This window comes from Python bivittatus, unplaced genomic scaffold (genome assembly GCF_059951505.1).
Source record: "Python bivittatus isolate LINGU-HERP-01145 unplaced genomic scaffold, Pbiv_v1 ctg000580_np1212, whole genome shotgun sequence".
Taxonomy (NCBI): domain Eukaryota; kingdom Metazoa; phylum Chordata; class Lepidosauria; order Squamata; family Pythonidae; genus Python; species Python bivittatus.
In genome coordinates, this window is record NW_028277087.1 from 10,826,200 (window position 1) to 10,851,965 (window position 25,766).

At 44.1% G+C, this 25,766-nt stretch overlaps 1 protein-coding gene across 5 annotated transcripts in view; it reads left to right on the forward strand.

Moving 5' to 3' along the window:
• Positions 1-25,766, forward strand: part of MAST3 (microtubule associated serine/threonine kinase 3) — a 62,220-nt gene that overhangs the window by 13,056 nt on the left and 23,398 nt on the right. For 2 of the 5 annotated variants that reach the window (XM_088149581.1, XM_088149580.1), the window contains exons 2-7: positions 1,429-1,506; positions 20,724-20,812; positions 21,833-21,905; positions 22,967-22,987; positions 24,229-24,307; positions 25,162-25,322. In XM_088149581.1, the coding sequence (XP_088005707.1) occupies positions 1,429-1,506; positions 20,724-20,812; positions 21,833-21,905; positions 22,967-22,987; positions 24,229-24,307; positions 25,162-25,322 (501 nt within the window). Of the gene's footprint in view, positions 1-1,428; positions 1,507-11,942; positions 12,104-20,723; positions 20,813-21,832; positions 21,906-22,966; positions 22,988-24,228; positions 24,308-25,161; positions 25,323-25,766 lie in introns of those variants that run through there. The other 3 variants (XM_007424481.4, XM_025164250.2, XM_088149582.1) reach the window with 3 other exon arrangements.

Consider the following 25,766-nt stretch of genomic DNA (forward strand, 5'->3'; position numbering starts at 1 on the left):
AGACTACATCAGAGGTGGGTAATTTGTGGTTCAGCATGTTGTGGAACCCACCATTTGTCTTGGCATGTTGTGTGAATCAGGACATCATGTTAATCTGTATTATACTCCTTAACTGTGATGGAATGGAATTATGAAGGCCAGGCTCAGGGAGATAAGCATTTTCTTAGCTTGCCGCAGGAGCGTGGGAACTACAAGAGGATGAGACTGGCACCTCCCTGAGGAATTCACACTGTTGTGGCTGACTGACTTGGGAGATGGGGTTTCAGTCTGGGAAGATTCTTGCTAGAGGTTGTAGCTAGAGGTTGTAGCTATATCACCCAAGGAACTCCAAGAGACAATGCAAAATCAGTTCAGCTATGTTTATTAGCTACAACCTCTAGCAAGAATCTTCGCAGACTGAAACCCCAGGTCCCAAGTCAGCCAATCACAACACCGTGAATTCCTCAGGGAGATGCCAGCCTCATCCTCCTGTAGTTCCCATGCTCCTGTGGCGAGCTAAGAAAATGCTTATTTCCCTGAGCCTGGCCTTCATAATTCCATTCCATCACGTTAACCCAGATTAGAGTTAAGTATGGCGAGTGAATTCAGCCATTCAAAGTATCTCTAATCAAGGACTGCATATTCAGACTGGCAGGAACAATTCTCTGGAGTCTGAGCACGTCAGAAAAAGGCCTCTCTCTGCCTATTTGAAGATGAAAGGTTGTGAGCTTGTATTCCACCACTAAACTGTAGGCTTTGCCCTAAGGTGGAACTGAGATTTGATCGTAGAATCATGTTCAAAGTTCCTGCTCTCAGTTTTTGTCTGATGGAAGGCCTTTGGCTAAGTCTGCCATTTACTCCAAGCAAACATTAGCCCACTCAGCTTTCTTTGCTGTTTATTACGCCAGACTCAAATGGCTTCATGAAATCTGCTTTTTGATTTCTTCCCTCTGGTATAACTAGGGAGCATTATGGGAAGTGGGGATCAGGAGGCATTCCAGTGCTGGATGAAGATGGTCAGCTATAGATCTGAGCCCTCTCTTCCCCTATCCTTTTCAAGCTTTTGAGCTAGTCTTACCCATAGGGGAAATGAGGCAAGTACAGATTCTGAGTAGTGTAGCAAGTCCAGAAAGGGGAAGCTGATCTGGTAGGCCCTCTTCCCTCTGCTCCCTAAGAACCTTGTCTTCAAGAGTGGCGGAAAGGCTATCAGAACTTCAAAGTTGAAGGAAGATGAAGCAGACATTTTACTTGACTTCTGGAAGTGGGAGAGGGTACCACCTTGCTTTATGCTCAATAGCAATGCGTTTGGGGTTGGCCTTATTGCTTAGAGCTTGAGAAGGAATTTGGGGGACCGAAAGGGCCCCGTCCCTGTCAGAAGACAATCACTGCTGGGACACTGCTTCACATTATTCACCCACCCTTCCTTTGGTTGCCTCTCTTCCTTTGCAGTTTGTCACCCGGTAGCCAGAGCCCGACCCTTCTCAGCCCTTGCAGTCCCTGTAGTCCTTTGACCTTGCATCCCTGGAGGTAAGAGAGACCATACTTGTGGAGGTGGGGAGGTGCACTGGCTTCTGTCCCTTTGGATTCTAAGAGGGGACCTCCATTAGAAGGTGTAAATGGTGGAACCAATCCACCATTCCCCCGAAAGCCACCTGTGTTTACATCTGGCAAGCCAGAGAGGCAGGTTCTGCTGCTCCTCTCTCGTTCATGGCCAAGTTCTCCTCTGGTTGCACTGCGAAAAAGATTAATGAATAACATTGCTGCATAGCATTATCTCTGACGTTTGGGGAAGGGGGCTGTTGGCAAGCATCAGGAAACAGCAGGAAAAGGTGAACAGGCAACAGCAGTGGGAGGGGAAGGGAAAACATTGCTTAAAGAGCTATTGGACTAGGCTTGTTGTGTGAATTATGCCACGGCCTGATTCTGCGCATTCTTTCTTTATGAACCGAAAACGTATTCTAGATTGGAGTTGCTCCTTATTTCCTGCCTAAGAAGTAGATTTTCCCCATTTCACTCTAATTAAGCAATAGGGTTATGTTTTGAATGATGAGTAGCAGGAAATGAGGTTTCTGTTTGACAGCCTGAATTAAAAAGAAAGTGAACTCTTGCAAAAGGAAGGTTTCTCTTGCATTTTTGGTGTTATCTGCAGACATTACCTAGCCCAGTAATGAAACGTCTGCAGAAAAACAACCAAGCTCAGAGAATACGAAGAACTCCACAGTTTAACCCAGAGCTACATATATTTTCTGCTATTGGAAGTTTTCTATTAAAAAAAAAAATAGCAGGGAGCTGTTCTGAATCCGCTGTGAACAGGCATTATGCTCTGACAAGAGTATTTAAGCCTAACTTACTTTTCTAAGCGCAGAGTTGGTTTTCTTTGGGAAGAAGACAGCACAGCATTTTGTAATATTTGCATATATTTAGAAATATATAGGGTAAGCATAGGCAGATGTATACAGCTAAAATACACTGCCCCACATTAGATTTCCAGAGAGGCAAACAGCCTCCCCAAATAGTCTTAGTTTACTGAACTAAAAAAAAATTGGTAGCTACATTTTATTCTTCTTTCCATATGCAGATATCTGCATCTCCTTCTTCTCAATGGTCCGGCTTATAAGGCCAGCAAGATTGGAATACAAGGTTGGGAGAGTGAACTGTTTTCTCTCCACACATTGGTCCTAACAATTGTGGGTTATTTGGTCAAGTTAATGTAATCCATGATCTCTGTAATATTCTGAATAATGATGGACGCATTGCATTGGGGAATAATAAAATGTTTGCCAACAGGAAAACAGAAATCTTTTTTTTTTCCTGTGACATTACATTTTAGTTAGATATAGCAGGAAGAGGAAGACTTTATCTTGTTTTTTTTGTAGAAACAGCACAGTACAATTATAGGCTCATTAAAATCCTAGATTTTGGGATTACTCTGGAATAGCAATGTGGAGGAAAAGTGGGGAAAAAAGCCTTAAATGCATTTGGAAGCTCTAAATCAGTGTTTCTCAACCTTGGCCATTTGAAGCTGTGTAGACTTCAACTCCCAGAATTCCCCAGCCAGCTAGTCCACACATCCTCAAGTGGTCAAGGCTAAGAAACACTGCTGTGAATAGTAGGCATATCAATCATTGCTTTGACTTTATTCATTGACCAAATAACACTGAAAGATGGGAGCAGATGGTTTTCCTACCAAATAATTGGACAAAAGAGGACCTGCCATTTCCCACCTACCTTGTAATTTATAAGGGATAATGATTTATTGTTTGCTTTTGAAAAATGAAAGCTAGGAGTCAGGGAATTAATTTGGGAGGGCAGCTTCTGCTTGCTTCCCCCTCTATTTGTTCATGCAAGTTGTTCATTCAAATGTATTTTATATTGGTTATGGAATTCAACTTTTCCTGATGCAGAATTACATGAGCACAGAATTTTGATAGAAGCAGTGGGATGAATCAGAGACATGGAAGCAATAAACAATTCTTTTGCAATATATTCTTATATTCTGCTTTTAAAAATGTATTTGTTTTATATTTCATTTTATTTATAGAATTGCTCCATGAAAGTTTTTTCCAAGGGAATTATTTCTTTATTACAAATGTATTACTACAGAGCCAGATGAGTGCAGAGGTTAAGGCACTGGGTTAGAAACCAGGAGGCCATGAGTTCTAGTCCTACCTTAGACACAAAGACAGCTGGGTGACTTTGGGCCAGTCACTCTCTCTTAACCCCAGGAGAGTCATTTCAAAAAATGTTGCCAAAAATACTTCAGGGACTTCTCTATGTAATCACCAGGAGTGAGGACTGACTTAAAGGCGCACACAGAAAAAGTGATTACTAATTAATATTTGTTTTTAGATTTTTTAATCCTGCTTTTATTATTTTTATAAATAACTCAAGGCAGCAAACATACCTAATACTCCTTCCCCCTCCTATTTTCCCCACAACAACAAGCCTGTGAGGTGAGTTGGGCTGAGAGAGAGGGACTGGCCCAAAGTCACCCAGCCGGCTTTCATGCCTAAGGCAGGACTAGAACTAGTAATAATGTACCAATTATAGTAGAACACAAATAGTACATGATTTTTTTAAAAAAAGTTCCCTTTTCAAAGATAAAGTTGGTTTCTGAGCAAGGGATTGGACCAGAAAGATTCAACTGAGTGATTTCCTCTTCTTCAACATCTTCGGCAGTGACTAACATGGGGACGCAGATCTTATGAGGGAGTTATTGGGTAGCTTGTGGCTGATGTGGGTCCTTTTAGGCAGACTCCTGTGTGCCCTTCTTTGCAGCATTTTAGAAGAGGCTGTTTAGACCTTGATCTTTTTCCAACAGTTGTCCCTGTGTGAATCTGGCCCACTCATGTTATTTAATGACCCTCTATAGATCAAAATACTGTTGGTTGAGCCTGGTTCATTGTCCCATTTGACACTTAGGTTCTAGGAACAAAGGCCTGCTCCTGTACAGACCTGAGGAGGTATTGGATACTGGTCAGAGGCTCTGGGACCCCTATTATCTCTGTGGAGCCCTTTCACCTGAGCTGAGCACCCAGATCTGTGCCTCTGGACACTGGACAGCTACAAGAAATTCTAGGTTCTTCCGTGTGCATCTGTGGTGCCTAAGATCAGCATCATGTCCTGTAGCCCCACAATTTCAGAGCTTGCCTAAGACTTTGGAAAGTAGAGCTGTTCCTGTCAACTCCTCTGGAGGAGAAAAAGCCAAGATATTTCTGCATTATTTCCTATGAAGCCGTGCAGCTTCCCACTGGAGGAATTTCCATTTCATCCTGCGTCCGGTCTATGTCTCTCTCATAGCCAAGTGAGAATGGCACCTTGCCACCATCATGTCCCCCCAATCCTTTCCAGTTGTCCTAAAGAGTAGTTTTGCTGCTTCCTCCAACAATACCTGGTTGAACTTTCCCCCCTTTTTCTTTGCTGCAAATAGTAAATGTGCATGGGAAGAACAAAAGTGGGGGTGAAGTGCTGGCATGAGTTTTCTGAAGGGAACACTGGCTGGGTTCACGAACACAGAATTGGGAACACTAGCATGATGGTGTCAAACTGGGTGATGTTGGTGGCTATGGGGAAGTGCCCTTTCATCTATAGCAGAAAAGTAATTGCAGAGCGAACTCTACTGTTCTGCAGGGAGAGAACTAGTCTCTGATAAAAGATTCCCCAAATTTCCACTGCTTGAATTGGGCAAATAGGAAAATATGGGGTGGGCGATTTGTGGATTGTGGTAGAAATTGTCATATGGGATATGCTTCCATGTACTCAGAAAGAAAGCAGAGAGTGAATCAACAGTAGGCAAGAATCACCTAGTGCAGTGTTTCTCAACCTTGACAACTTTAAGATGCATGGACTTCAATTCCCAGAATTCCCCAGCCAGCATGATCTGTTGGTTTTTCAGAATATCATGTTTCCATCAAATGTTAGGTCCTGTACCCTAGAAGTTCAAGTTTGGGAAGGCTGTCACATGGCCCCCTTGCTAGAATGGGATGAAATGAAAACAAAATATTTGCATGAATATGAGGGAAGAAGACAGATGGCCAACAGCAACACAGGCACGCAGAAAGAGATCTGTCTTTTCAGATCTGCTTGCCTCTACTTGGCTACATTTGACTACATCAACCCCAATTCTTATATGTGTCTGACTACATTTTCCATAATATTCAGGCAGTATGCTATCTAGGCATTAATAGAAATGATATACAGTACCAGAGGGTGCAAGCTGCAAAGTCTTTTCTTGATAATTTTTTTCTAGATGCCAATAAGTTTATTGTAGCTGTTGCTCATCACTGTGCAGAGTACAAACATCTCTTATGTAGGCAGTGTTTTAGTATAATTGCTGGAAACCACCGTTTACACCCTCCTTCCATGTATCAAACAGCTGACTAGCTGCACCAGTTGACTAGCACTTCTGACATCATCATGGATTTGCTTATAAAGGATTTGTGGATTCTCTGTCACTTAATTTCAGAGAGTGCCTTATAATGTTGAGCCATAGAAGGTAGCAGGACCTATTTAATCTTCACTGATTTCAAGCAAAACTAAACATGATCTAACCTGATTAGTAATTGGATGAGACATCGCAAGGAAATCCCGGAGCTTTTGGCTAGGTTAGGAAGTTGAAAAGATGTTCTGAAAGAAGAAAATCGCAGACCACAGCTCTGTTGTTGCTAAGGAAACTAGAAAGCTATATGCTTATGTGGTCACTAGGTGTAATGCCAGGTAATTTCTTTATTATAATGAGACACTGTCGATAAACATGCGAAAAGAGCAGTGAAGTTCCAAAACATACAATAAATGCAAAGTGGCCATCCAGAATCCAGTATATACTGTAATGTATTAAAAAAATAAAAAGCATGCCTAAAATCTTTGAATGTTTACTGTTATTTTATGCTTTTCTGTATGCTTTTTATTGTGGTGGTCCAACCTCTGAGAGAAGGGATGAAGGAGAATGTTTGCATTTATAAATAAATAAGGAAATGGTGGTGGTGGTGGTGGTGGTGGTGGTGATGATGACGATGATGATGTCCGAGGGAATGCCTGGGAAGGTTAGAAAGTCTTCTATCTGGAGACAAAAGGGAAGGGAGTTCCATAGCTAGGGTGGCCGTGCTGAAAATGCCTCCTCTCTGATCAGTCACCTACCTTACTTCTCCCTGAGAAGATGGCTTCATTGTATCAGTGTAAGAAGATCCCCATGGAAATTTTATTCCAGCATCCTGTTTCCCATAAGGAGGCAATAAGCATGGAAGATTGCAGGTGTGGAATCTATGGGATGTTCACATGTTCAGCATGAATGCAACAGATCTCATTTGTTGTTGTTCACCAGCAATTGCAGAAATAACTTTGGAATGAGTTGCTGTAAGGTAATTTTTTTTTTCTTGGTGCCTTCGAGTCAGTGTTGACTCCTGGCGACTGCCTGGACAAGTCCCTGCAGTTTTCTTGGCAAGATTTCAGATGTGGTTTACCATTGCCTTGTTCCTAGGGCTGAGAGAGTGACTGGCCCAAGGTCACGGCAGCTGGTTTTGTGCCTAAGGTGGGACTCGAACTCACCATCTCTCCATTTCTATTCTGGTGACTTAACCACTAGACCAAACTATTAGACAATTCGTAAAGGCAGGATTATCAGCCACTGAGCTGAATAGGTACTTTTGAGTTTTTGGTCTCAGCATTTCCAGGGACGGGAAAGCTGCTTGCCTGAAATCCTGAACAGGGGTGACAATAGCACTGTCTTTCAGTGGACCAAGGATCTCAGTTGTTATAAGGCAGCCTGCAATATGCCAGTGAGGAGAAGCCGACAGACACATTGTAGGCTTAGGAGATCTGTGTAACTTCTATGTTCAGAGGCAGTCCACCTCTGAATGCCAGTTGATAACAAGAGGCCTTCAAAACCTGCTTGTTGCCTTCTTGGAAATCCCTACAAGGGAACTGAATGCTGCGCTACATGGATCTGTAGTCTGATCCATTTGTTCTTCTGTTCCTCCTTGTTTTGTCCTCTTTGTTGAGAGGCTCATTGTCTCTGAATATTTGAAGCTGGAGACAAACTGTAGGGCATCCGTGCATTATTCATTCCCTGCTTCGGGTATCATAAAAGCCTTGGCTGTCCACTGCAGGAAACAGGGTGTTAGACGGAATGTACCCACCTTGATCTAATCCAGTAGCGCCTCTGTTTTCTTTTAGCAAACTTTCTTTTTTTATATGAGGTGGAAAGCGATGGAACATCAAAGCTTTCCATTGCCTCTACCCTTTGGCCAGCTCCACAAAGAGCTAAGTTATTTTTAAGAGTGCCAATAAAATGCCATGAAACGGGAAGCCCTAAGATCAGCGGCAATGTGGTGCCATATCCTACTAATATGTGCATCCAGATGAGCCACAAAGTTTCTCTGAGTGATTTCTGTGAATGAGCCTATCATGCCTGTTATTTCTCAGAGATGGAAAATAATGCGTGCTTTGCAAAAACCTGAGATTTTTTTCAGTATAGCTGCTAAGAAGAGAGAATTATGTGGATCTTCCTGTAAATTATCTTACCAAACTGTGAAGTCAGTGCAAAGAGTAGCGGGATAGGAATCTTTATCTCTTCCCAACCTCTCAGCTAAGCCTATTAGGCAGTAGCCAAACACTTCACAAGGAACAGTTTATTGTGGCAATGCAAACAGGCTGCCTTGCTGTGCCTCATCCCGTAGGACTGTGCAGTGCTTTGGAAATAATTCTGAAAAGGTACTTTGGAGTATGTGGAGTGCAACCGTAGCCTCTGTCTGTAACTCTTTAAAGCAGCTGCATCTTTTCCTAGAATTGTTTGGCTGTCCTCTGCAGCTGTCATGGGCTCCCAGGAAAAGAAATGGCTGCTTTACAATCCCAGACAGGCATTATGCTTGCGCTCCAAAGTGCCTTTTTGGAATTGACTGTACAACCCTAATATGCAACATTTCCAGAGAGAAGACCGATTGCTAAGTCTTTTGGTAAGAAGAGGCGCAGTTGACTGCTGGCACGCCTGCTGCTGAAAGAAATGCTCTCAAGGCATCAAAAGGCAAAATGCCCGAGACAACTATCTTGCTGTTTTTAATCAGGAAATCAGAGCAAACATTCCCACTTGTGTATGTTTGTCTTCCTTGAGATACTGGTGGTGCCAAACTTTTAAAAGAAGCCAAATCGTGTTGTATCCAAATTCAAACCACAAGAAGGAAATGACAGCAAATGCAATACATTCCAGCCGGGTTCACATACCATCCTGCCAAGTCATAATTTGGTATATTTGCTTCTGGCTTAACGCATTGTGTGAACCCAGCTGTTGTGGTTTACAAATGCCTCCGACCCTCTTTTCCAACTCCTTATTTGTACCCAGTTGATTACAGTTGCCAGAAAAACAGCAGCATGGTTTCCCAACCATTTTCAGGTTGGAAAATATATCAAAATTACACTGTAACCCTGCAGTTGGTTTAACATACTTAAAACAATAATGGAAAAAAAAATCCTACCCCCTCCAGAGGAGAAAAAATAGAAAAATTGGCCCCATCCCTGTGTGGAAATTTCTATTCTATCTACTTGGCTTCATTATTCAGCCTTTATAGTCCTCACATTCAAATAAAGTATTAAGAGTAGTCCTGGGCCCGCAGAAGATTACCTGCCCCTTAGCATGTTCACTGAACCTAGTCAATTGCAGTTCAGTAAGAAAACCATGGCTTAGCATGTCAACTTTCATTCCTACCCCAAAAAAGGAAGGAAAACTAAACCATGTTTGTAATCTTCACAAAAATTAAGACTTAAGGCATGTGGACCATGGAATTATGATGGTAGGAAATGAACAGGAAAGAAGCTGACTTAAGGTTCAAGTCATGCCCAGATCAGCTCTTTGCCATTAAATTTGAAAAGGAAGTCCAGTTATGGAAAGGGAAAAAAATATCTATATTAATAGTTTAGGAGATTACAGAATCCCACTTTTGTTTGGTTTCTTCTTTGGCTTATCTTAGTGTGGAATGTTGACATTTTTAAGCAAAAAAAAATTAAGTTAAATTAAAAATCAGTTTGTTCTTGGCCACCAAATCCACCAGCTAGTAGCTAAGGAAAGAAATCCAAATGGAAGCAGCTTGCTAAAGATCCTCCTGGGACTACTGATGAAATTTCATCAGCCTTGGCCAGGAAATGAAGACTGAAATTTTACTAAAGTAAGGAGACGATGCAATTCCAATTTGGTAGTGTGTTGTTCTTTTCAAACCAACCCGGTCTGCTATGTAGCCACTATGAAGAGAATAGCAACTACCTGAGTTGCAGCGTCCTTTTTGTGTAGTGTGGGTGTTCTGAAGGCAAACCCATTGCCATGAACAGCAGAGAGAGTAAGAGGAAGTCCACTGGATGACACATGATTTCCTGCATGGAGGATCTCACCACATGTGCACTGTGTACTGTCATCCCCAGCCCAGCCAGACAGCCATTGCTATGGAAAGACAGCCTTCACCCACTTCTGGCTGGCTGTTTGCTATCTCTTTGGCCCTCTGCCATTGGCTGCTGACCCCCAAGCTGACAGGATTAAAGCTTTGCCTATCTGGTGGCTGCTGCTCACAGAGAGGCAGACAGAATGTTTGGGAAAGGGAGCTGGGAAATGGGATCCAAAGATAGGATCCATTGGGACTCCAGGCTGAAATCTCATTTCCCAATTCTGCGGTGTGAGTTTCTGGAGGACATTAGTCTCTTAAAGTTCAGCAGATGCCATTGGCACACTGAAGAATATTGTCAATTTATTTGTTCTCTTTTCAAGGCTCCAGATTTCTCTCTAAGTTTGTCCATCTTAGCAAAACTGTATGACTGTGAGTTGGTCCTCTGTTCTTGCTGATGTAGTTTCCTTGCAAGGAGAATAACCAGGTTTACTGTCCATTGTTTGGATTGCATTGTGCTTTGATGTTTTTATTAGTCAATTTTACTCTTGAATTGGATTGACAGTGGAAAGAGGTCAGACACAATGTAACTACACACAATTTATAATTACAGGTACATGATGTGATCATGGGATTGGCTTAAATAGCTTCAAAAGGAATTGGATAAATAAACAAGAATGGAGATAGCTATTTTGGCTGTTAGCAAGGATAAGGAACTGGAATATCCTAGTTCAAAGTATGTCTGTCTGACAAATAAAGGAGGGCTTCTGTGCTTTTTAAGGACCTCTGGCTAACCACTGCAACAAGGAGGATGTTGGACTAGTAGATCAAATGGATTTATGTTAAAGCAACATTGTAAGAAGGAATATGTTGTTGTTCTCTCCTACTCTGTAAATTAATCCATGTCTGTGCCAATAGCCTGTGTGTAGTGAGATGATAAGTTTGGTATGGAGTTTAGAACCAAGGGCATTTCCCAAATATTTTCAGCCAGCTATGAAAAACACCTGATTGGTAACCCTGGTACCACCACCACCACCACTTATTTAACCACGTCTACTTCTGCAAGAATGATGAGGTAGGACGTAGGCTTTACCTGGGCCGAGGATCTCCATACTTGGGGCAAACTTGTGCAGGACTGTCTTAGATAGGAGAATCTGATTCGTGCTAGTTGACCTTGCAGTACTGATGAGACCTGATCAGACCTGGTCCAAATGAGTAGGGGGCCTTACAGGAAAAAAGTATAATGATTGCAGTGTTTCTAGTTTGGATCTTAAGTGGGTAAGGGGAGATGGTGATTAAATAATGCATGGTCTGGAATATGTGAGTAGAGGTTTTTTTCTATATTTTGTAATATTAGGGTCATCCACTAAATTGAATGGGAGATTTGGGACACCTAAACTATTTCTTTGCATAAAACAGAGTAAAACTGTAGAACTCCCTGTCATATCGTCAAATGGCATCACTTTAGGTGATTTTAAAAGGGGACTGGGCAAATTAATCCAGCAGGGTGGTCTGTATAGCCATTAGTTTTGATAGCTGCTTCATGGCAGCAGCATTCTTTAAATACCAGCTGCTGGGGAGCAACAGGGGGAGAGGGCTGTTGCATCTGGTTGGCCTTTAGGTGACCCCACATGCTGGCTTAGAGGCCCAAGCCTGGTCAGACAGGGTGCTTTGTATGTTCCAGTGCCCAGGGACCCTTGAATTTAAAGCCTAGTTGGCCATTCACATTCCAAGATGGTGCTGACATAAAAAAGGGGGAAGGGTGAGTTCCTGCGTTAAGGGCAGATAAAGACATGACCTAATAAAACATAATTAAATGCACAATGGAAGCTACAAGTTTCTAGTTCTCATGAATGAGAAGGAAACTCTCTAGTACCAAAAGGAAACCATGCAGGTGGCCACGTCTACTCCTCCCAAGGAGGCCCGTGCTTTTAAGCGTTTCCATGGACGCAAGTCCAAGCGAACCCTTCTTTCCAACTGCCCGTTTTGGAAAGCGCCACCGCGCATTCTCCCCTCTGCAAAGAGAGAGGGGCATACGTAGGAAAGGAGGGAGGTTCGGCTTTGCAAAGATCGAAAGGGGGCGCTGCAGAGTCCCTTCGGCTGGAAGACGGGCGGTCTTTGGGGGAGGCGGCGGCGGCGAAGAGAAACCGGTGGGCCGCTGGTCGGTCGTTCCCCATTGACTGGAAGTGAGTCGGCCGGGCGGCAATGTCCGATCTGAGCTGCTGGGAAACTCTGGCGGGCACCCTCTTCCGGCGCTCCAACAGGTAGGGAGGTATAGGGAAGGAGGGAAGCGCGCGCAACAATGGCATTGGTGCCCCCCCAGCCAAGCTGTTGCTTTCCGTGCGCAATTACGCATCGAGCGGGGCTGTCTCGGAGAGGGAAGTAGCCGGACTTTGAAGGACGGGAGGTTGTGCGGAGCGGGGAGTTTGTTTTCGGGAGTGGGCTGCTTGCGAGACGGGGCGAGGAGGAGCAGCAAGCTCCGGCTGAGCCTCGGTGGTTTTGTGAGGGCTCCGGTGACTTTCGATCCGCGCCGCTCATTTGAGAGTTCCCAGGTCGCCCTTCCAGCGCCCGCGCAACTTTTCTGTTTCACAGGAGAACTGGCCAGGATAGGAACTTCTCTTTCTCCCCTCCCCCGCCCCGCATCTTTTGTTGCTGCTGCTGCTGCTGCTGCTGGGTATGTCCAGATTAGGACATGATCTGCACACCATATTCAGCGGCTGTGATGCAGGCGGGCCTCAGTGTGAATGGCTGGTCCCCGTCTGGGCCATTTGAGGTCACTTGATCTCATTTGGATATCAGGCACTGAAAGGGATTTAGGATAAAAATCTGCCCGTCCGTCTTGTTCCCAGTCCTGTCTGAACCTTGACATCCTGTCCCTCTTGGATCTCAGAGCAGCTTTCTATACCGTTCACCCTGGTATCCTTCTGGACTGGCTCTGGGGATTGGGAGCAGGAGATACTGTCTTGCAGTGGGTCTCCTCCTTCCTCCATTTCCCACCTCAGGGGTGGGGGTGGGGGTGGGGGGTAGGCCTAGCCCTAGGCCGCTCCCAGGTGGGGTGCCTCGGGGCTCCAATCTTTTGCTGCTTCTCTGTCACATCTACATGAAACTGCTGGGTGAGGTCATTCAGCAACACAGGGTGCGGTATCATCAGTATGCTGGTGACACCCAGTTATCTCCGACCTTGACCAAGCAGATGATGTCGTTGCGATGCTGATCGAGTGCCTGGAGGCTGTGAGAGTCTGGATGGGGAGGTACCAGCTCCAGCTCAACCCTAGCAAGACAGAGTGGTTTTGGATTTTTAGACCCCGAGGGTCTAGTGATGTGTTATTTCTGACTTGCGATGGGCTAGCACTACCCCAGGCAGAGCTGGTGCACAATTTGGGGGTTCTCCTGGACATGTGATTTCTGCTCAAGGAACAGGTGGCAGCCGTAGCTAGGGGGGGCCTTCGCACAGATCCATCTTGCATGCCAGTTACATTCATTCCTGGATCAGGAGGCCTTGTTCACATCACTCATGCTTGGTAACTTCCTGGCTGGACTACTACAACATGCTGTATGTGGGGCTGCCCTTGAAGACCACCTGGAAGTTATAACTGGTCTGGAATGTGACATTGCATGTAGTGTTGGGCGCCCCTTGGTTCGCCCATAGTACACCGCTGTTGTGCGAACTGCATTGGCTCCCAGCCTCTTTCCAGATGCAATTCAAGTGCTGGTTATCACCTTTAAGACCCGACGTGGCATGGGGCCAGATAATCTGTGGAATTGCCTCTCCCTGCAGTTATCTGCCTGTTGCACCAGGTTGGAGATTGTGGGTGTGTTCCAAATTCTTTCCTTTAAATGTTGTCATCTAGCAGGACCTAGGAAGCCTGCCTCTTCCATAGCAGCCCCTGCCCTGTGGAGTACTCTTCTCTCCAGAATTCAGCAGGCCCCCACCCTTTTAACCTTCTGGAAGCCCATAAAGAGCTGGCTGTTCCCAAGCATTGGGACAGGGTGAGGTTGAAACCTGGGGATGGTCTTGTTGGAAACATCAGAGAAGGAAGATGTGATGCCAGATTTTTGCTTTTATTGTTTTTTGGTTTTATTGCTGTTTTGAGCAGCCCAGTTGTGCTTCTTAAAAGGGGCAGCCATATAAGTCTATTAAATAAGTAAATAAACAAATCCAAGCGGTGAGGTGGGGTGTGTGTGCAAGGAATGACTATTTCCAGCAGTGGTCAACCTGCCAGATCCCTCCTGGTTGCCTCCAAGAAAGGCATTATAGCCAGGCCTATTCTGAGCACTCATTTTAGTAGTGCCTCTGAACCTCATTCATTCTTAGCTTTCAGGGCCAAAATTGCTGTTAACACCATTATCTAAGTGTTCGGAAGAACTTTAAGACCTGTAAGGGTTCAAGCTTTAAAAGGTTCTGTTCTCAGTGCCCTTTCAGCTGCCTCTTAGAAACCCAAAGATAGACAAAAAGGAAGCAGTTGTCTCCTACAGTAGCATCCTAGTTCCTGAGACTCAGGGATAAAGTGCTTCCACATATGGAGGTTCTGTTATTTAATTTACCCTTTCAAAGCTACCTATGGTGTACCTGCATTTCACGGCAATGAATTGTGCTGCTTGTTAGCAATGAATCCCCATAATGGAATGATGTGCTGTCTATTCTGAATTGCTTGTCCATAAGTCTTAAGATATTATAAAGGGAAGAAAAATCAGGAATGACTTTATCCACACTATGCATTGCCTACTAGGCTACACATGTCTTCTTTGCTAAACAAAAAAGGTGCAAACGCTTTCATCTTTCTTTGAAGGCACGCCACTGCTTTAATGGTTTGGTAGTGTTGTCTACATCTTTTCCTTCTCAGTGATAAAATTAAATTTTATAACAGGGTAGCAGAGATCAGACCCTAAGCAGTCACAAAGACTGTTTTGTACCTTTACCTCATTGCTTCAGCAATCCACATTTTATTTCTGCACCCTCTTTGTTCATATCCTTTCTTGTTCTGCCCCCGCATCCCCCTGCTGTCCCTGTGGAAGAGGAATTTGCTGAATCCCTTTTTGCCCGTTGCATCTTTTATAACCACCATGCTTGGAATTATGCATCCGTGATTAAGGAGGTTGCAACGTGCAAGAGGAAAAGTCACCACTTCCTGTTGTCGAAATGTGCTTTTGGGCAGAAAACTTCAGTTCTAGGGAGGGGAGGCAGCTACCGTAAGTAGCCTTTTACAAAGTAATCTCGATGCTGCTTGATCTTCCTTCTCAGTCTCACCCCCGTATCTGAGAACCCTCTTCTTCCCATCGGCAGCGTCATCTGTAATCTTTGTAATCTTCTCTTTGTAAGATCTGCTGGTTGCTGTTACGTAACTGGCTTAGCGGTATCTACATTTCGCAGAGGTAGAGTTTGAATGTGGGCACTTTCCAGTGCCCGCTGTCAGTTTTGCAATGCTGTTTGCTTTGGAAGCATCCAGAATTGCTGAGTGGTTCCTCCAAAGTTTGGTGAGTGCTTTGATTTGGAATATCTACTGACTTTTAGTGAGTCCAGATCAGCATGTGTCATGGAATGATGGCCTTTTGCTCCCTAAAATCGTTTTGTAACATGTGGAATGCCGCTCTTTATTGACCTCAGTATTTAAAGTCACCCCTAAGAGAGCTGGATTTATTATTTTTTTTAATCTTGTGGTCACAGCAGGGTGTGGCCTCCCCAAGGGAACCCTTCCATTTTCTATAACTGAGCTGAGTTGCCTGGAAGGCCATAGGCTGGTAAAATTGCATGAAAGGGCTGTGTACAGAAAAAGACCACTTCTAGCAAATTGATGTAGGGACTGGAGATGCAATGTAGAGCGCAGGGAGGCCGGAAGCTGCCTTGATGTGTGTAGACCAGTATGATCTGGTCTGATTAGCAACAGCTCTGATACATTCAAGCAGAAAGATGCTTGTACCAGCCAGGCTGGCTGGTGCTTTTAAAATGGAAAATGATGAGAATTAAACCCAGAGCTTTTAAAACCCAGGTCATATTCTAGCATGTCTTGTATCTTCAGTTACAACTCCCATTATCCCCCATGTAGTCTGATAGGACAGCAGGTTGAGGAAGGTTGAGGGTGACAGTTTCCTTTTCTAACTAGTTCAAACCTGCTTTTGGGCCCTGGAAATTGATCTTCCTAGGGCATGCACTCTCTCACTCTTTTACCGTAATCATGAATCAAAAATTGTAAACGAATTTCACAAACACCCAGACTGATGAGCAGAGATGAGCAGGCTTGTGTGGGGGCGGGGGTATGTGTGCTAAAGGACTAAACATGGCTAAATGATAAACTGTACTTGGGGCAGCACTGCAAAAATGTTGGTCCTGGGCTAAAGAAATGAGCCACGGCAGGCCAGAAACAAATTAGACTTCATTTAAGAGTCATTCAATTAACAATAACAATAATGTGATTGCCCCCTGTGCAGTTATAACCCCCCCATATTTTTTTCTCCTATCAATTTATTTATTTGGTGGCTGATTTTTGAAAAAGGTTTTACAATTATTTAAGAAAAAATAGCTAAACCAGTGTTTCTCAAACTTGGCCACTTTAAGATGTATGGACTTCATCTCCCAGAATTCCCTAGCCAGCGTGGCTGGCTGGGGAATTCTGGGAGGTGAAGTCCACACATCTTAAAGTGGCCAAGTTTGAGAAACACTGAGCTAAACTGTCCCAAGAGCTAATCTGACCACATAGAGGTTTTGTCAAATGTGGGTATTTTGTGAGATTTGGGCAACATTTAAAAAAAAAAAAAATTCATTTTGGAGATCAACAGTTACCATCTACATGTGTCCCAGGTATCCCGTCTACATGTGTCCCAACAAAACATGTAGCATTATATGTTAATTTGGAAAGCAAGACAACCACACAGAGAAATTTTTTCATAGGTGTAGAAATTGTAAAGTTTGGGAATGACCATGGAGATAGTCTATTTCGACCTCGTTCTGCAGCACTTGAGAGATGGTCATCCACCCTTTGCCAGCAAAAGAGTGTCCACTGCTTCGCAAGGCAGCTCGTTCCGTTTATGAACTCTTACAAAAATCTGCTTCCTTGTAATCTAAATGCATTGTTTCTTGTCCCATCTTCTGGAACCACTCTGAACAATTCTGCCCCAGGATAACCCTCCAGGCACTTGAAGACAGCTATCATGTTTTTCCATGGTCTTCTCTCCTGCAGGCTAAACCTATCCAACGCCTCCAACTCTTCTTCATAAGTTTCCTTCCTGACCCCATATTATCTAGGTTGCTGTCCTCTGGACACCTTCCAGTTGATCAGTGTCCTTCCTAAAATGTGGTGCCTAGAACTGATGCAATATTTTAGGTGTGCTTTGACAGTGCAGAAGATAGAGGAATAATGATTGATCTTGACACTGTGGCTGAGGCAGGCTAAGTTATACAGTGGAATCTTGGTTTACGAACTTAATTCGTTCCGTGACTCTGGTCGCAACCCAAATTGGTCGTGACCCGAAGCAAATTTTCCCATAAGGTTCAATGTAATTACCGTTAATCCATTCTGGCATGGAGGACAGGGAGGCGGCTATTGCTTGGAGGGAGAGTCCCCCTCCCTACGACCACGTGTCAGGGGTGGAAAATGGCCGCGGATCACGTGTCAGGGGCAGAAAAATGGCCGCGGACCACGTGTCAGGGGCTGAAAATGGCCGCGGACCACCTGTCACGGGCGGGAAAATGGCCGCGGACCAGGTCACGGGCGGGAAAATGGCCACGGATCCTGTTCATAACCCGAGGCGGAGTTCGCAAACCGAAGCAAAATTTTGCGGCCGGAGCTGGTCATCACCCGAAAAATTCGTGAACAGAAGCGTTCGTAACCCAAGGTTCCACTATATTTGCTTTTTTGTTGTTGTTTTGCAGCTGCATCACACTCACGTTTTGTTTGTGATCCACCAAAACACCCAGACCTTTTTGGATGTGCCATTATCTAGTATGGACCCTCCCATCCTATACTCTTGTCTTTGATTTTTCCTGCCCAAATGTATAGCCTTTGCATTTCTCCCTATTGAATATGGGCGACTATCAAATGCTTTGTTGAAGTCAAGGGACATTGTAGAAAATGCAGCTATTACTTCTTCCTTTTCTAGGCTATGTCACTGTTAACTGGATTTGGCTGAGAAACTTGTTTGGGATTCCCCCGCCATGTACATTCTGAACCCCTGTCTTCCTTCTGATTTATGGTTCCTTTCCAGGAACCTTGATTACTATGTATATGGAGGTTTCTGTTTTGGAGGCTAACCAAAGCTTCTCAGTTTGGACACTCTGGTAAGGAGGGAATTTGAGCAGCGTGGAAATTAAAGACTAATGCTGCAAAACCACACTGGACCATGACAAACTGGATTGCTGTTTGTTAAGAGTTGGTTGGTGGTTCCCATTGCAATTTTTAATTTAATTCAAATACTTTGTATGTATGTATTTGATGTATTTGATGTATATAGTTGTCCACAAGTGAGTCAAACAGACAAACCTACCAAGCCTACCTCCCCCCCCAGTGCCCAGGGATCAACTTCTGACCCCACTCACCATCAACAATAGCAGAACTCAACTACCCCTGGACCTGAATGCCTGGGGAAACAGACAAATCTTCAGTGCCTTGCAAAAGGCTAGCAGGGTTGGGGTCATCCAAATCTCTGGGGGGATGCTGTTACCACTGAGAAGACACAACTCCAGCAACCCACAAGATGACATTGTTTAATAGAAGGGACCCAGAACATGCCCTCTCTACTAGATCTGGTGGGGTAGGCAGAAATAATAGGAGAAAGGCAGTCCCACAAGTAGCCTGGCCCTATGCCATGGATAGCTTTATAGATGATGACCAGTGCCTTGAATTGCACGTGGAAGCCTACTGAGAGCCAGTGCAGTACCTTACATGGGCATAATGAGAAACGCTCAAAATTGCCCACACCGCTGCATTCTGGACCCACTGCAGCTTCCTAGTGCCCTTCAAGGGCAGTCCCACGTAGAGCACATTGCAATAGTCCAGTCATGAGGTGACCCGGGAGTGAGTCACCATGAGCACGATGCATGAGCTGTTGTGCTGCAATGGAAAAATGAGGCATATAAAAATCAGACATGATCACCCATTTGGCATTTCCCTGGGCTGGAAGGGCTGCATTTGGGCCCTTCCTTTAAGGGAGTCTTTCTTTTTCCCTGTTTTCACTGCCGAAAGAAGGTCTTCCCATCCCTGGAGAAAGGCTGCAGCACATGGCAGCCTAGACCTTCAACAAGTCTTGGAAGCCAGCCCCACTGCATTTTGTGGGCTTGTTCCCACATATATGAACCTGAGACTGCCGCCTGAAATTTTGCTGTTGTAGCTCCAAAAGCTGAAATCCTGTCCTTGGCCTTAAGCATTCAAAACAGCATGGGTTCCCTCTGCTAGAAGCTCCCGATCTTATGAGAAGGGAGCCAAGATGTTGTGTCCTGCTTTCAGGGGTAAAAAAAGGTCAAGATGGCAGCCGCAACTGCACAATGGAAGACCTCTCCTTTCTACTTGCACATGGTTTGATCACACTAGTTTGACTTTTTTTTAACTCCCCCATGTTGCCTCCGTTTCCTTTTTTTCTTCTGCCCATTACATTTGGATGGGTGATAAATTGCTTGTCCAGCTGTGACAGCCTCTCTTGCCTCTCTCCTGACGGCCAGCGAATGTCCCGTTGGTGATCCAGGTCATCCCGTTGGTGATCCAGGTCAGCAAATCTGCTCTGCCCAGTTGTGCTGTCTGTTTCCTCCTGGCTGAGCACTCCTACCTTCCTCGGTCCCTGATCTTGCCAAGCAGCCATGAAAAGGGATCCCAGGTCATTGTGAATTGTGCTTGGGGCAACAATGAATCACTTCCTCTCTCAGGTTCAGGGGCTGGTGCTTCTGACTGTGGCTTTCCACTCCATTCCTGGGGGAATAGCTTTAGCTGACATTTAAGTCCTGGAGGCGCATGTGCGTGTACATGTTCCAAGAGCACACATTTGGGAATTGAGGATGTTAGTGTGTGCTTATCTGCTGGGGTCTCAGGAGGCCTATCCATTTATAGAGAGAGACTGGTTATGGGGGATATGAATCCAAGGTAACAAGAGAGCTGCTAAAGACAGAAAAGACGAGCACCTAAACAGGAAGTGGCAGGTATTGATCCCCCCTCCCCCGCCCAAGTATAGCTTAAAAATAAAGTATTTTTGAAATAATCTTGTGAGCAAGGGAGATGCTGCCACTTCCACGCTACCTGGGTTGAAAGACCAGAGCAGGCCACGTGGCCGCTGCCGTAACCAGACAGTTTTTGTGGCTGGATTTGTTGTGCGCAAAGCTAAGCTGAAGTTGGGTTAGGTAGGATGTGGTTCAACATGTTGTGGGAACCTAGATGTCATTGTTGCATATTGTGAGAATCAGGCTCTCATCTTAAGCAGCAATATGGTTGGGTATAGCATATTATAAGAACACAGCAATTATCTGTTGTTAATCCAGATTTAAGGCTTCCCATGTTGGGTGAACCCTACCAGTGAGTCCCTGGTACAGAGTGCTCTCTGTTCTATCTGCCAATGGCCAGTGTCTGCAGACTTCCCACTTCGTTTTCTTTCAACAAATTGAACAGAGGCTTGCTTCCACCCTGGTGCCAGGATCTTATCTCTTAATTTTTATTGAATTGACTGAAAAAAGCAGCTGTTGCGTTTATGTATTTAATCAGTTTTTGCTTGTCAAGGTGGTTATCATCATGATCATAGCTTTTAGACTTTCGTTCCATTTTCCATTAGCCTTGGAAGTTATGAGTATATGATTGATATCCATAATATTCAGGATTTCCCCTCACTCCAGGTGCCCAAAATTCTGGGTGATGTTTGCTGCCCATGAAACCTTATCCCTGCATACTCTCATCGGTTTCTCTGCTTTTGCAGCTGCCGAAGCAACAACAGGAAGAGTCTAGTGGTTGGGACTCCTTCGCCTACCCTCTCTCGTCCTTTGTCCCCCCTCTCCGTGCCAACAGGTAAGAGCGTATCAAGTTATGAAAGCTTCTCTGTTGGGGTAAGTGAGAAAGAACATCTTTAACAAGACATGAAAATGGTGGGCTGGGCTTATGCTTCTGAAGTAGTGAAGAATATCTTGGTACAGCATTCTAAGTTGTGGGAAAGAGAGTCCTAGTGAAAGATTCTCTTGTATCATTTTAAATGGATTTTCCATGAGATACTTGACTCCTCTGCTTCATGCTCTCCCTTCTTGAGATGACTTGAATGATGGGCATTTTACCAAGAGAGGAAGTGAATGTGTGGGTGCATCCAATAGAATCAGAGACTGACCACTTTTAAAAAAAGAGGAGAATATTTATTTATTCATTTACTTACTAGCAATTCTACGCCACTCAGTTCCCAATGGTTCATAGTGGCATATATAGAAAAAGGACCTCGGAAGATTAAAAATAACAAAATAATATTCAACAGTATTCATTATAATGGCACTGAGCAACATGGGTAGATACCAACACCTAACATCCCCCATATGGTCTTTCCCAGAGCCATGTTTTTACTTTTTTATGGACACTCATGAGGGAGTGTCCATAAAAAAGTGTTCTTATATATGAGGAATGTTCTTCTAAATCAGGGCAAGCTGTTCCACAAGGGGGGTGTCACCAGTGAGAAGGCTCCCTGTAGGTGGAACTGTCATGGGGATGGGACCTTCACGTGACCTCTCTCCAAGTTCTACCTGGATGGCAGATTCACATTGGAGAAGGCAGTCTTGGAGATAATCAGGCCTTGAGCCATGTAGGACTTTAAAGTGGTAATCAGCACCTAGAATTGCCCACAGAAGCTGACCAGCAGTCAGTACAATTCCTAGAGTAGGAGTATAAGATGGATAGATCTTGAAGCACCCATTCCTACCCAAGTTTAACCTTTTGGGTGGTGTTCAAGGCCTCTTGGTTTCTTCCATACCCTTTGAAATTTTAATGAAAGTTCATGTTGTTTTTTTCTTCTGTCCTGCCCCTATCCAATCCCCTTCTGTCTCTCTGCAGCTAGTAGCAGTCCAGTTGATAGTCCTCGCAACTTCTCCACTGGTGCCTCTGCCAGCTTTCCGTTTGCTCGCAGGTAAGATGCTACAGCTTCTTAGGTGACCACACCTGGTGGCTGACCATGGCTGAGCTTGCAGAAGGAATCAAGGGAGTCTGCTGTAAGAGACTGCAAAAGCTGCTTGAGACCAGGGGAGGAGAAGGATGGATGGAAGTGAATCTGGGCTGAAAAAAGGGTTCCACTACAAGGTTTGGCAGTGGGGAGAAAGCAGTAGAAGTCCTATCAATAAAGGTCCGCTCAATTGGGAAAAGTGAGTCCTTTACTTACTCACTTCTGGTTTTTATGTTATTATTACTTAAAAGCCTTGGTCATCATCCATTTTTGCCTAGAAGAGAAACTTTACATCTCTCCTTTCTTTTGCCATGGTGGAACTCAAAACAGCTATTTGTACAGGATGATCTCCTCTCCAGATTTAGATCCAGCCTTGGTAAATGTCAGCAAGTTTTTGTTCCTTCAAGCCATATAATGTATTTTAAGAAAAAGTGTGTTTTGAAGGTGGTTCCCAGGTAATCAAGATTTTTTTTTTTAAAAAAAAAAGCAAAGCAAAACATAATAGCAAAATAAGTAAAGAAGCCCAGAAAAGAAAAACTGGCAGCCCTTTTTAGTTTGTCAGCCACAGGTCTTCTGGCTTGCCAAGCATCATCACCTTGTGAGTGTTGGGAGGAAAAGGCCTATTTCTAATGAAGGGTTTTGCCTTGCATCACACATATCAAAATGAAAATATCCCTGATCATATGCAGAGTGCATTTCTCTGTGTAGGCATTATGGTAGTTGACTCCTACACAGTGATATCATTCTGCTCTTTTACAGCCTCCTTTCTTTCATTCTAAGTAATTCTTTCATTCTTTTGCTTGCCAAGGAATTTTGAGATTCTTTAAAAATCAAATTAAGTAAAGTACATACTGTATAACTATTTCTGATTTCAGTCTGGGAGGGTTGGAAGAATGCCCCCAGGCCCAGGGGAAGGCATTTTCCTGTGGTTCCTAATTGTTTATCATTCCCCCCCACCCCTCTTTTCTTTTCCTGTTTCCTTTTGCTTTTCTACTTCTCCTGTTTGACCAACAATGCCTCGGAAAAAGCCATGTTCCTCGAACTGACAGGTAACTTTAGCAGTGGAAAGAAATCATGTAGGATTCTTAAATCTATTCAGTTGTTCTATTTTGTTAGGAGCTCTACTAAGTACTTTGTTATAGAGTGGCCTTGTAAATACAGTTGATAATGAAAAATAAAAGATGACCACTATTTCTTTTGGGTACAAAGACTTCACACTGAATCATGACCCACAAGAAAACCATCACTCAGGCCTTTCAGAACAGACAGACTGGCTCTCCGTTAACAGTGCCTGCCTTGATTTTTTGGGGAGAAAAGAAGGTGTTTATATTTAAATACAACCCATTGCCCCAAGTTAAAAGAAGAACAATTTTCATGCTTGGAGGTGGCAGATCATAGAGCCATGGCTGCTGGGCCAGAAATAACTTGAAAAGGAAAATGAAACTTCATTGGTTTCCCTAACTGCTGAGCAAAATAAATCCGTAATTTTGGTTCTCCTGATTAGAATATTTGCTGCTGTTCTGTTGTTGGGAGTTCTATAGAGAACAGACATTTTGCAGTTATCAAATAAAGGATTTACCCTTCAGAACTGGGCATTTCTGACTGAAATCCTGAAAAGCAGCCCAATGTTTAGGCTTGGTTGAAGAGAGAATTCTCATAATTCTCTAGCCCTGCCAATCAAAGAACCAGAAAGGCAGTCTCAACATTATGGGATGGGAGTTGGAAAATTGTTCCAGCCATCCTGGCAGCCATCTTCAGTTCCCTCAAAGAGGTCTGCCCGGTATGTAGGGCCAAACAGCATGAAATATGCTGGAAGACCTGTTGTCTTGTTTTTAACTATCTTTAAAGAAGCTACCAAGGAGACAAAATGCGGAACTGTAGGGCAAGTCAGGTGATGGAAGATGATTCCTCTTACCCTAGCATTGCTAGTTTAGCAGTTTGGGGAGAAGAGGTCAGCCTGTAGTTAGAAATACCACACTCATTCAAAGAGTTGGGTTTCACCCAAAGAATCACTGCTTGATCTGGAATATATGATCCATTTTGTCAGAGTTTGAAGGAGAGGAGTTATGGGGACAGAGAGGGGCCTTGCTGCTATATAGGGAAAAAGATATTTTCCCTTCCCTCCCTCTGTCCCTCCACCAGTGTTGTAGATGATATTCTAGCGGTCATTTTAGTCTTTCCCCATTGTTTCCGCCAGCTTGACAGTACATTTATGGATTTGGACACCGGTCCTCAGTCCTCCAAGAGTTTGTCCACCTTTGTGCCTTAATATTTACCTCTGTTTTTGCAGGGCTGACGGCCGAAGGTGGTCACTGGCTTCATTGCCTTCATCCGGCTATGGGACTAACACCCCCAGCTCTACTGTTTCGGTAAATAGTGTGGAGCAAGTCCAGCATCTTGTTATAGGCAGATTCTGTGCTAAAATGAGCCAGATGGGCTTCTCCTAGTCTGAGGCCTAGATGTCTAGGAATTCTAAGAATTATCACTGCAGCCCTTTTAGAAAGCACCAGTCTGGGAAAGTGTAAGCTACATGGTCCCTTAAGACCAACCCTTCTTTGGAGATGGGGTGAATGGCATCTAACAAAAAACTCTTTTCCATCTTGTTCCTCCTGGAAATATTCATTTCACACCTACTTTTCTAAGGTGGGAATTAACCAGTTGGGTTTGCTAGAATTTTTTAATGAACAAAGATGCTCTTGGATTGTTCTCATCTTTGATGTCTCAAGCTGTCTCAAGTATTTTCTTTGATGGAAAGGTGTGGAATAGAAATGTATCAACTTATCAGCATCAAAGTATGGCTAAACATGTAACACCAAGGAAAACTTGGTTCTGCAGCTTGGGAGGTGAATAGAGGCCCAATCTTGAAACTCAACCTCTCAATGGCTTTTTAAAAAGACACAGTCAGGCTCAGAGGATATTGGGAGAGGCCTAGGAGTTGCTTACAGAAGTGCTGGTGGTTGAGATAAAGAGGCCCTGTAGAAACTAAGACTTGGAAGTATGTGAATTTGATAGTGGCCCAGAGTTAACATAGGAGGAGCTAAACTGGGAAAGTGGCTTTTCTTAAATTCCACAGCTCCCCTCAGTCTTTCCAGCTGTCAGTTTATTCTGAGGCAGCTGGTTCCTCAACAGATCTTAAAATATTCCATGATGGTGTGTCAGAATAAGGGTTACTCACTTTCCGCCTCATGCCGGGCTACCATCTTTTTCTCTTTCTCTTGTCCAGTCATCATCTTCCTCCTCTCAGGAGCGTCTCCACCAACTGCCCTACCAACCCACGCCTGATGAACTGCACTTCCTTTCAAAGCACTTCCGGAGCACTGAGAGCGTTCCAGGAGAAGATGGACGCCACTCACCATATTTTCGTCCTCGGTCCCGCAGCTTGAGGTATTACTGGCTTTGGATGGGTGTCTCTTCTTTAGATAGTTCAACATGAAGCATCAGGTGAAAGTATTGTATTAAGGGGAAGCTTGTATTAAGTGGATCGCACATGAAGGAATTAAACAGGAGTACGTATCCATTCTTCTCAAACATCTAAAATGTTTTACACCCATTTTGCCCCTTACATGGCACCCATTTTGCACCTTAGCCCCCTAACCCTGAATTATTTTTAAAAAGGGGGGCACATTTTTGGACCTACCCTGGAGTGCACTTTTTTCTTTCTTAACCCAGTGTATCAGAAAGAGAACAATCCTCTCCTCATCGTTTGCTGCCTAAGATTTTTTAAAATTGGAGACACTGTCTGTTAGGGTTCCTCACCTAGACTGAGCAATAAATCACAGATTTGGCAATTCATGGCATAACTGGACTCCTCCGCTTGACTTGTCTGAA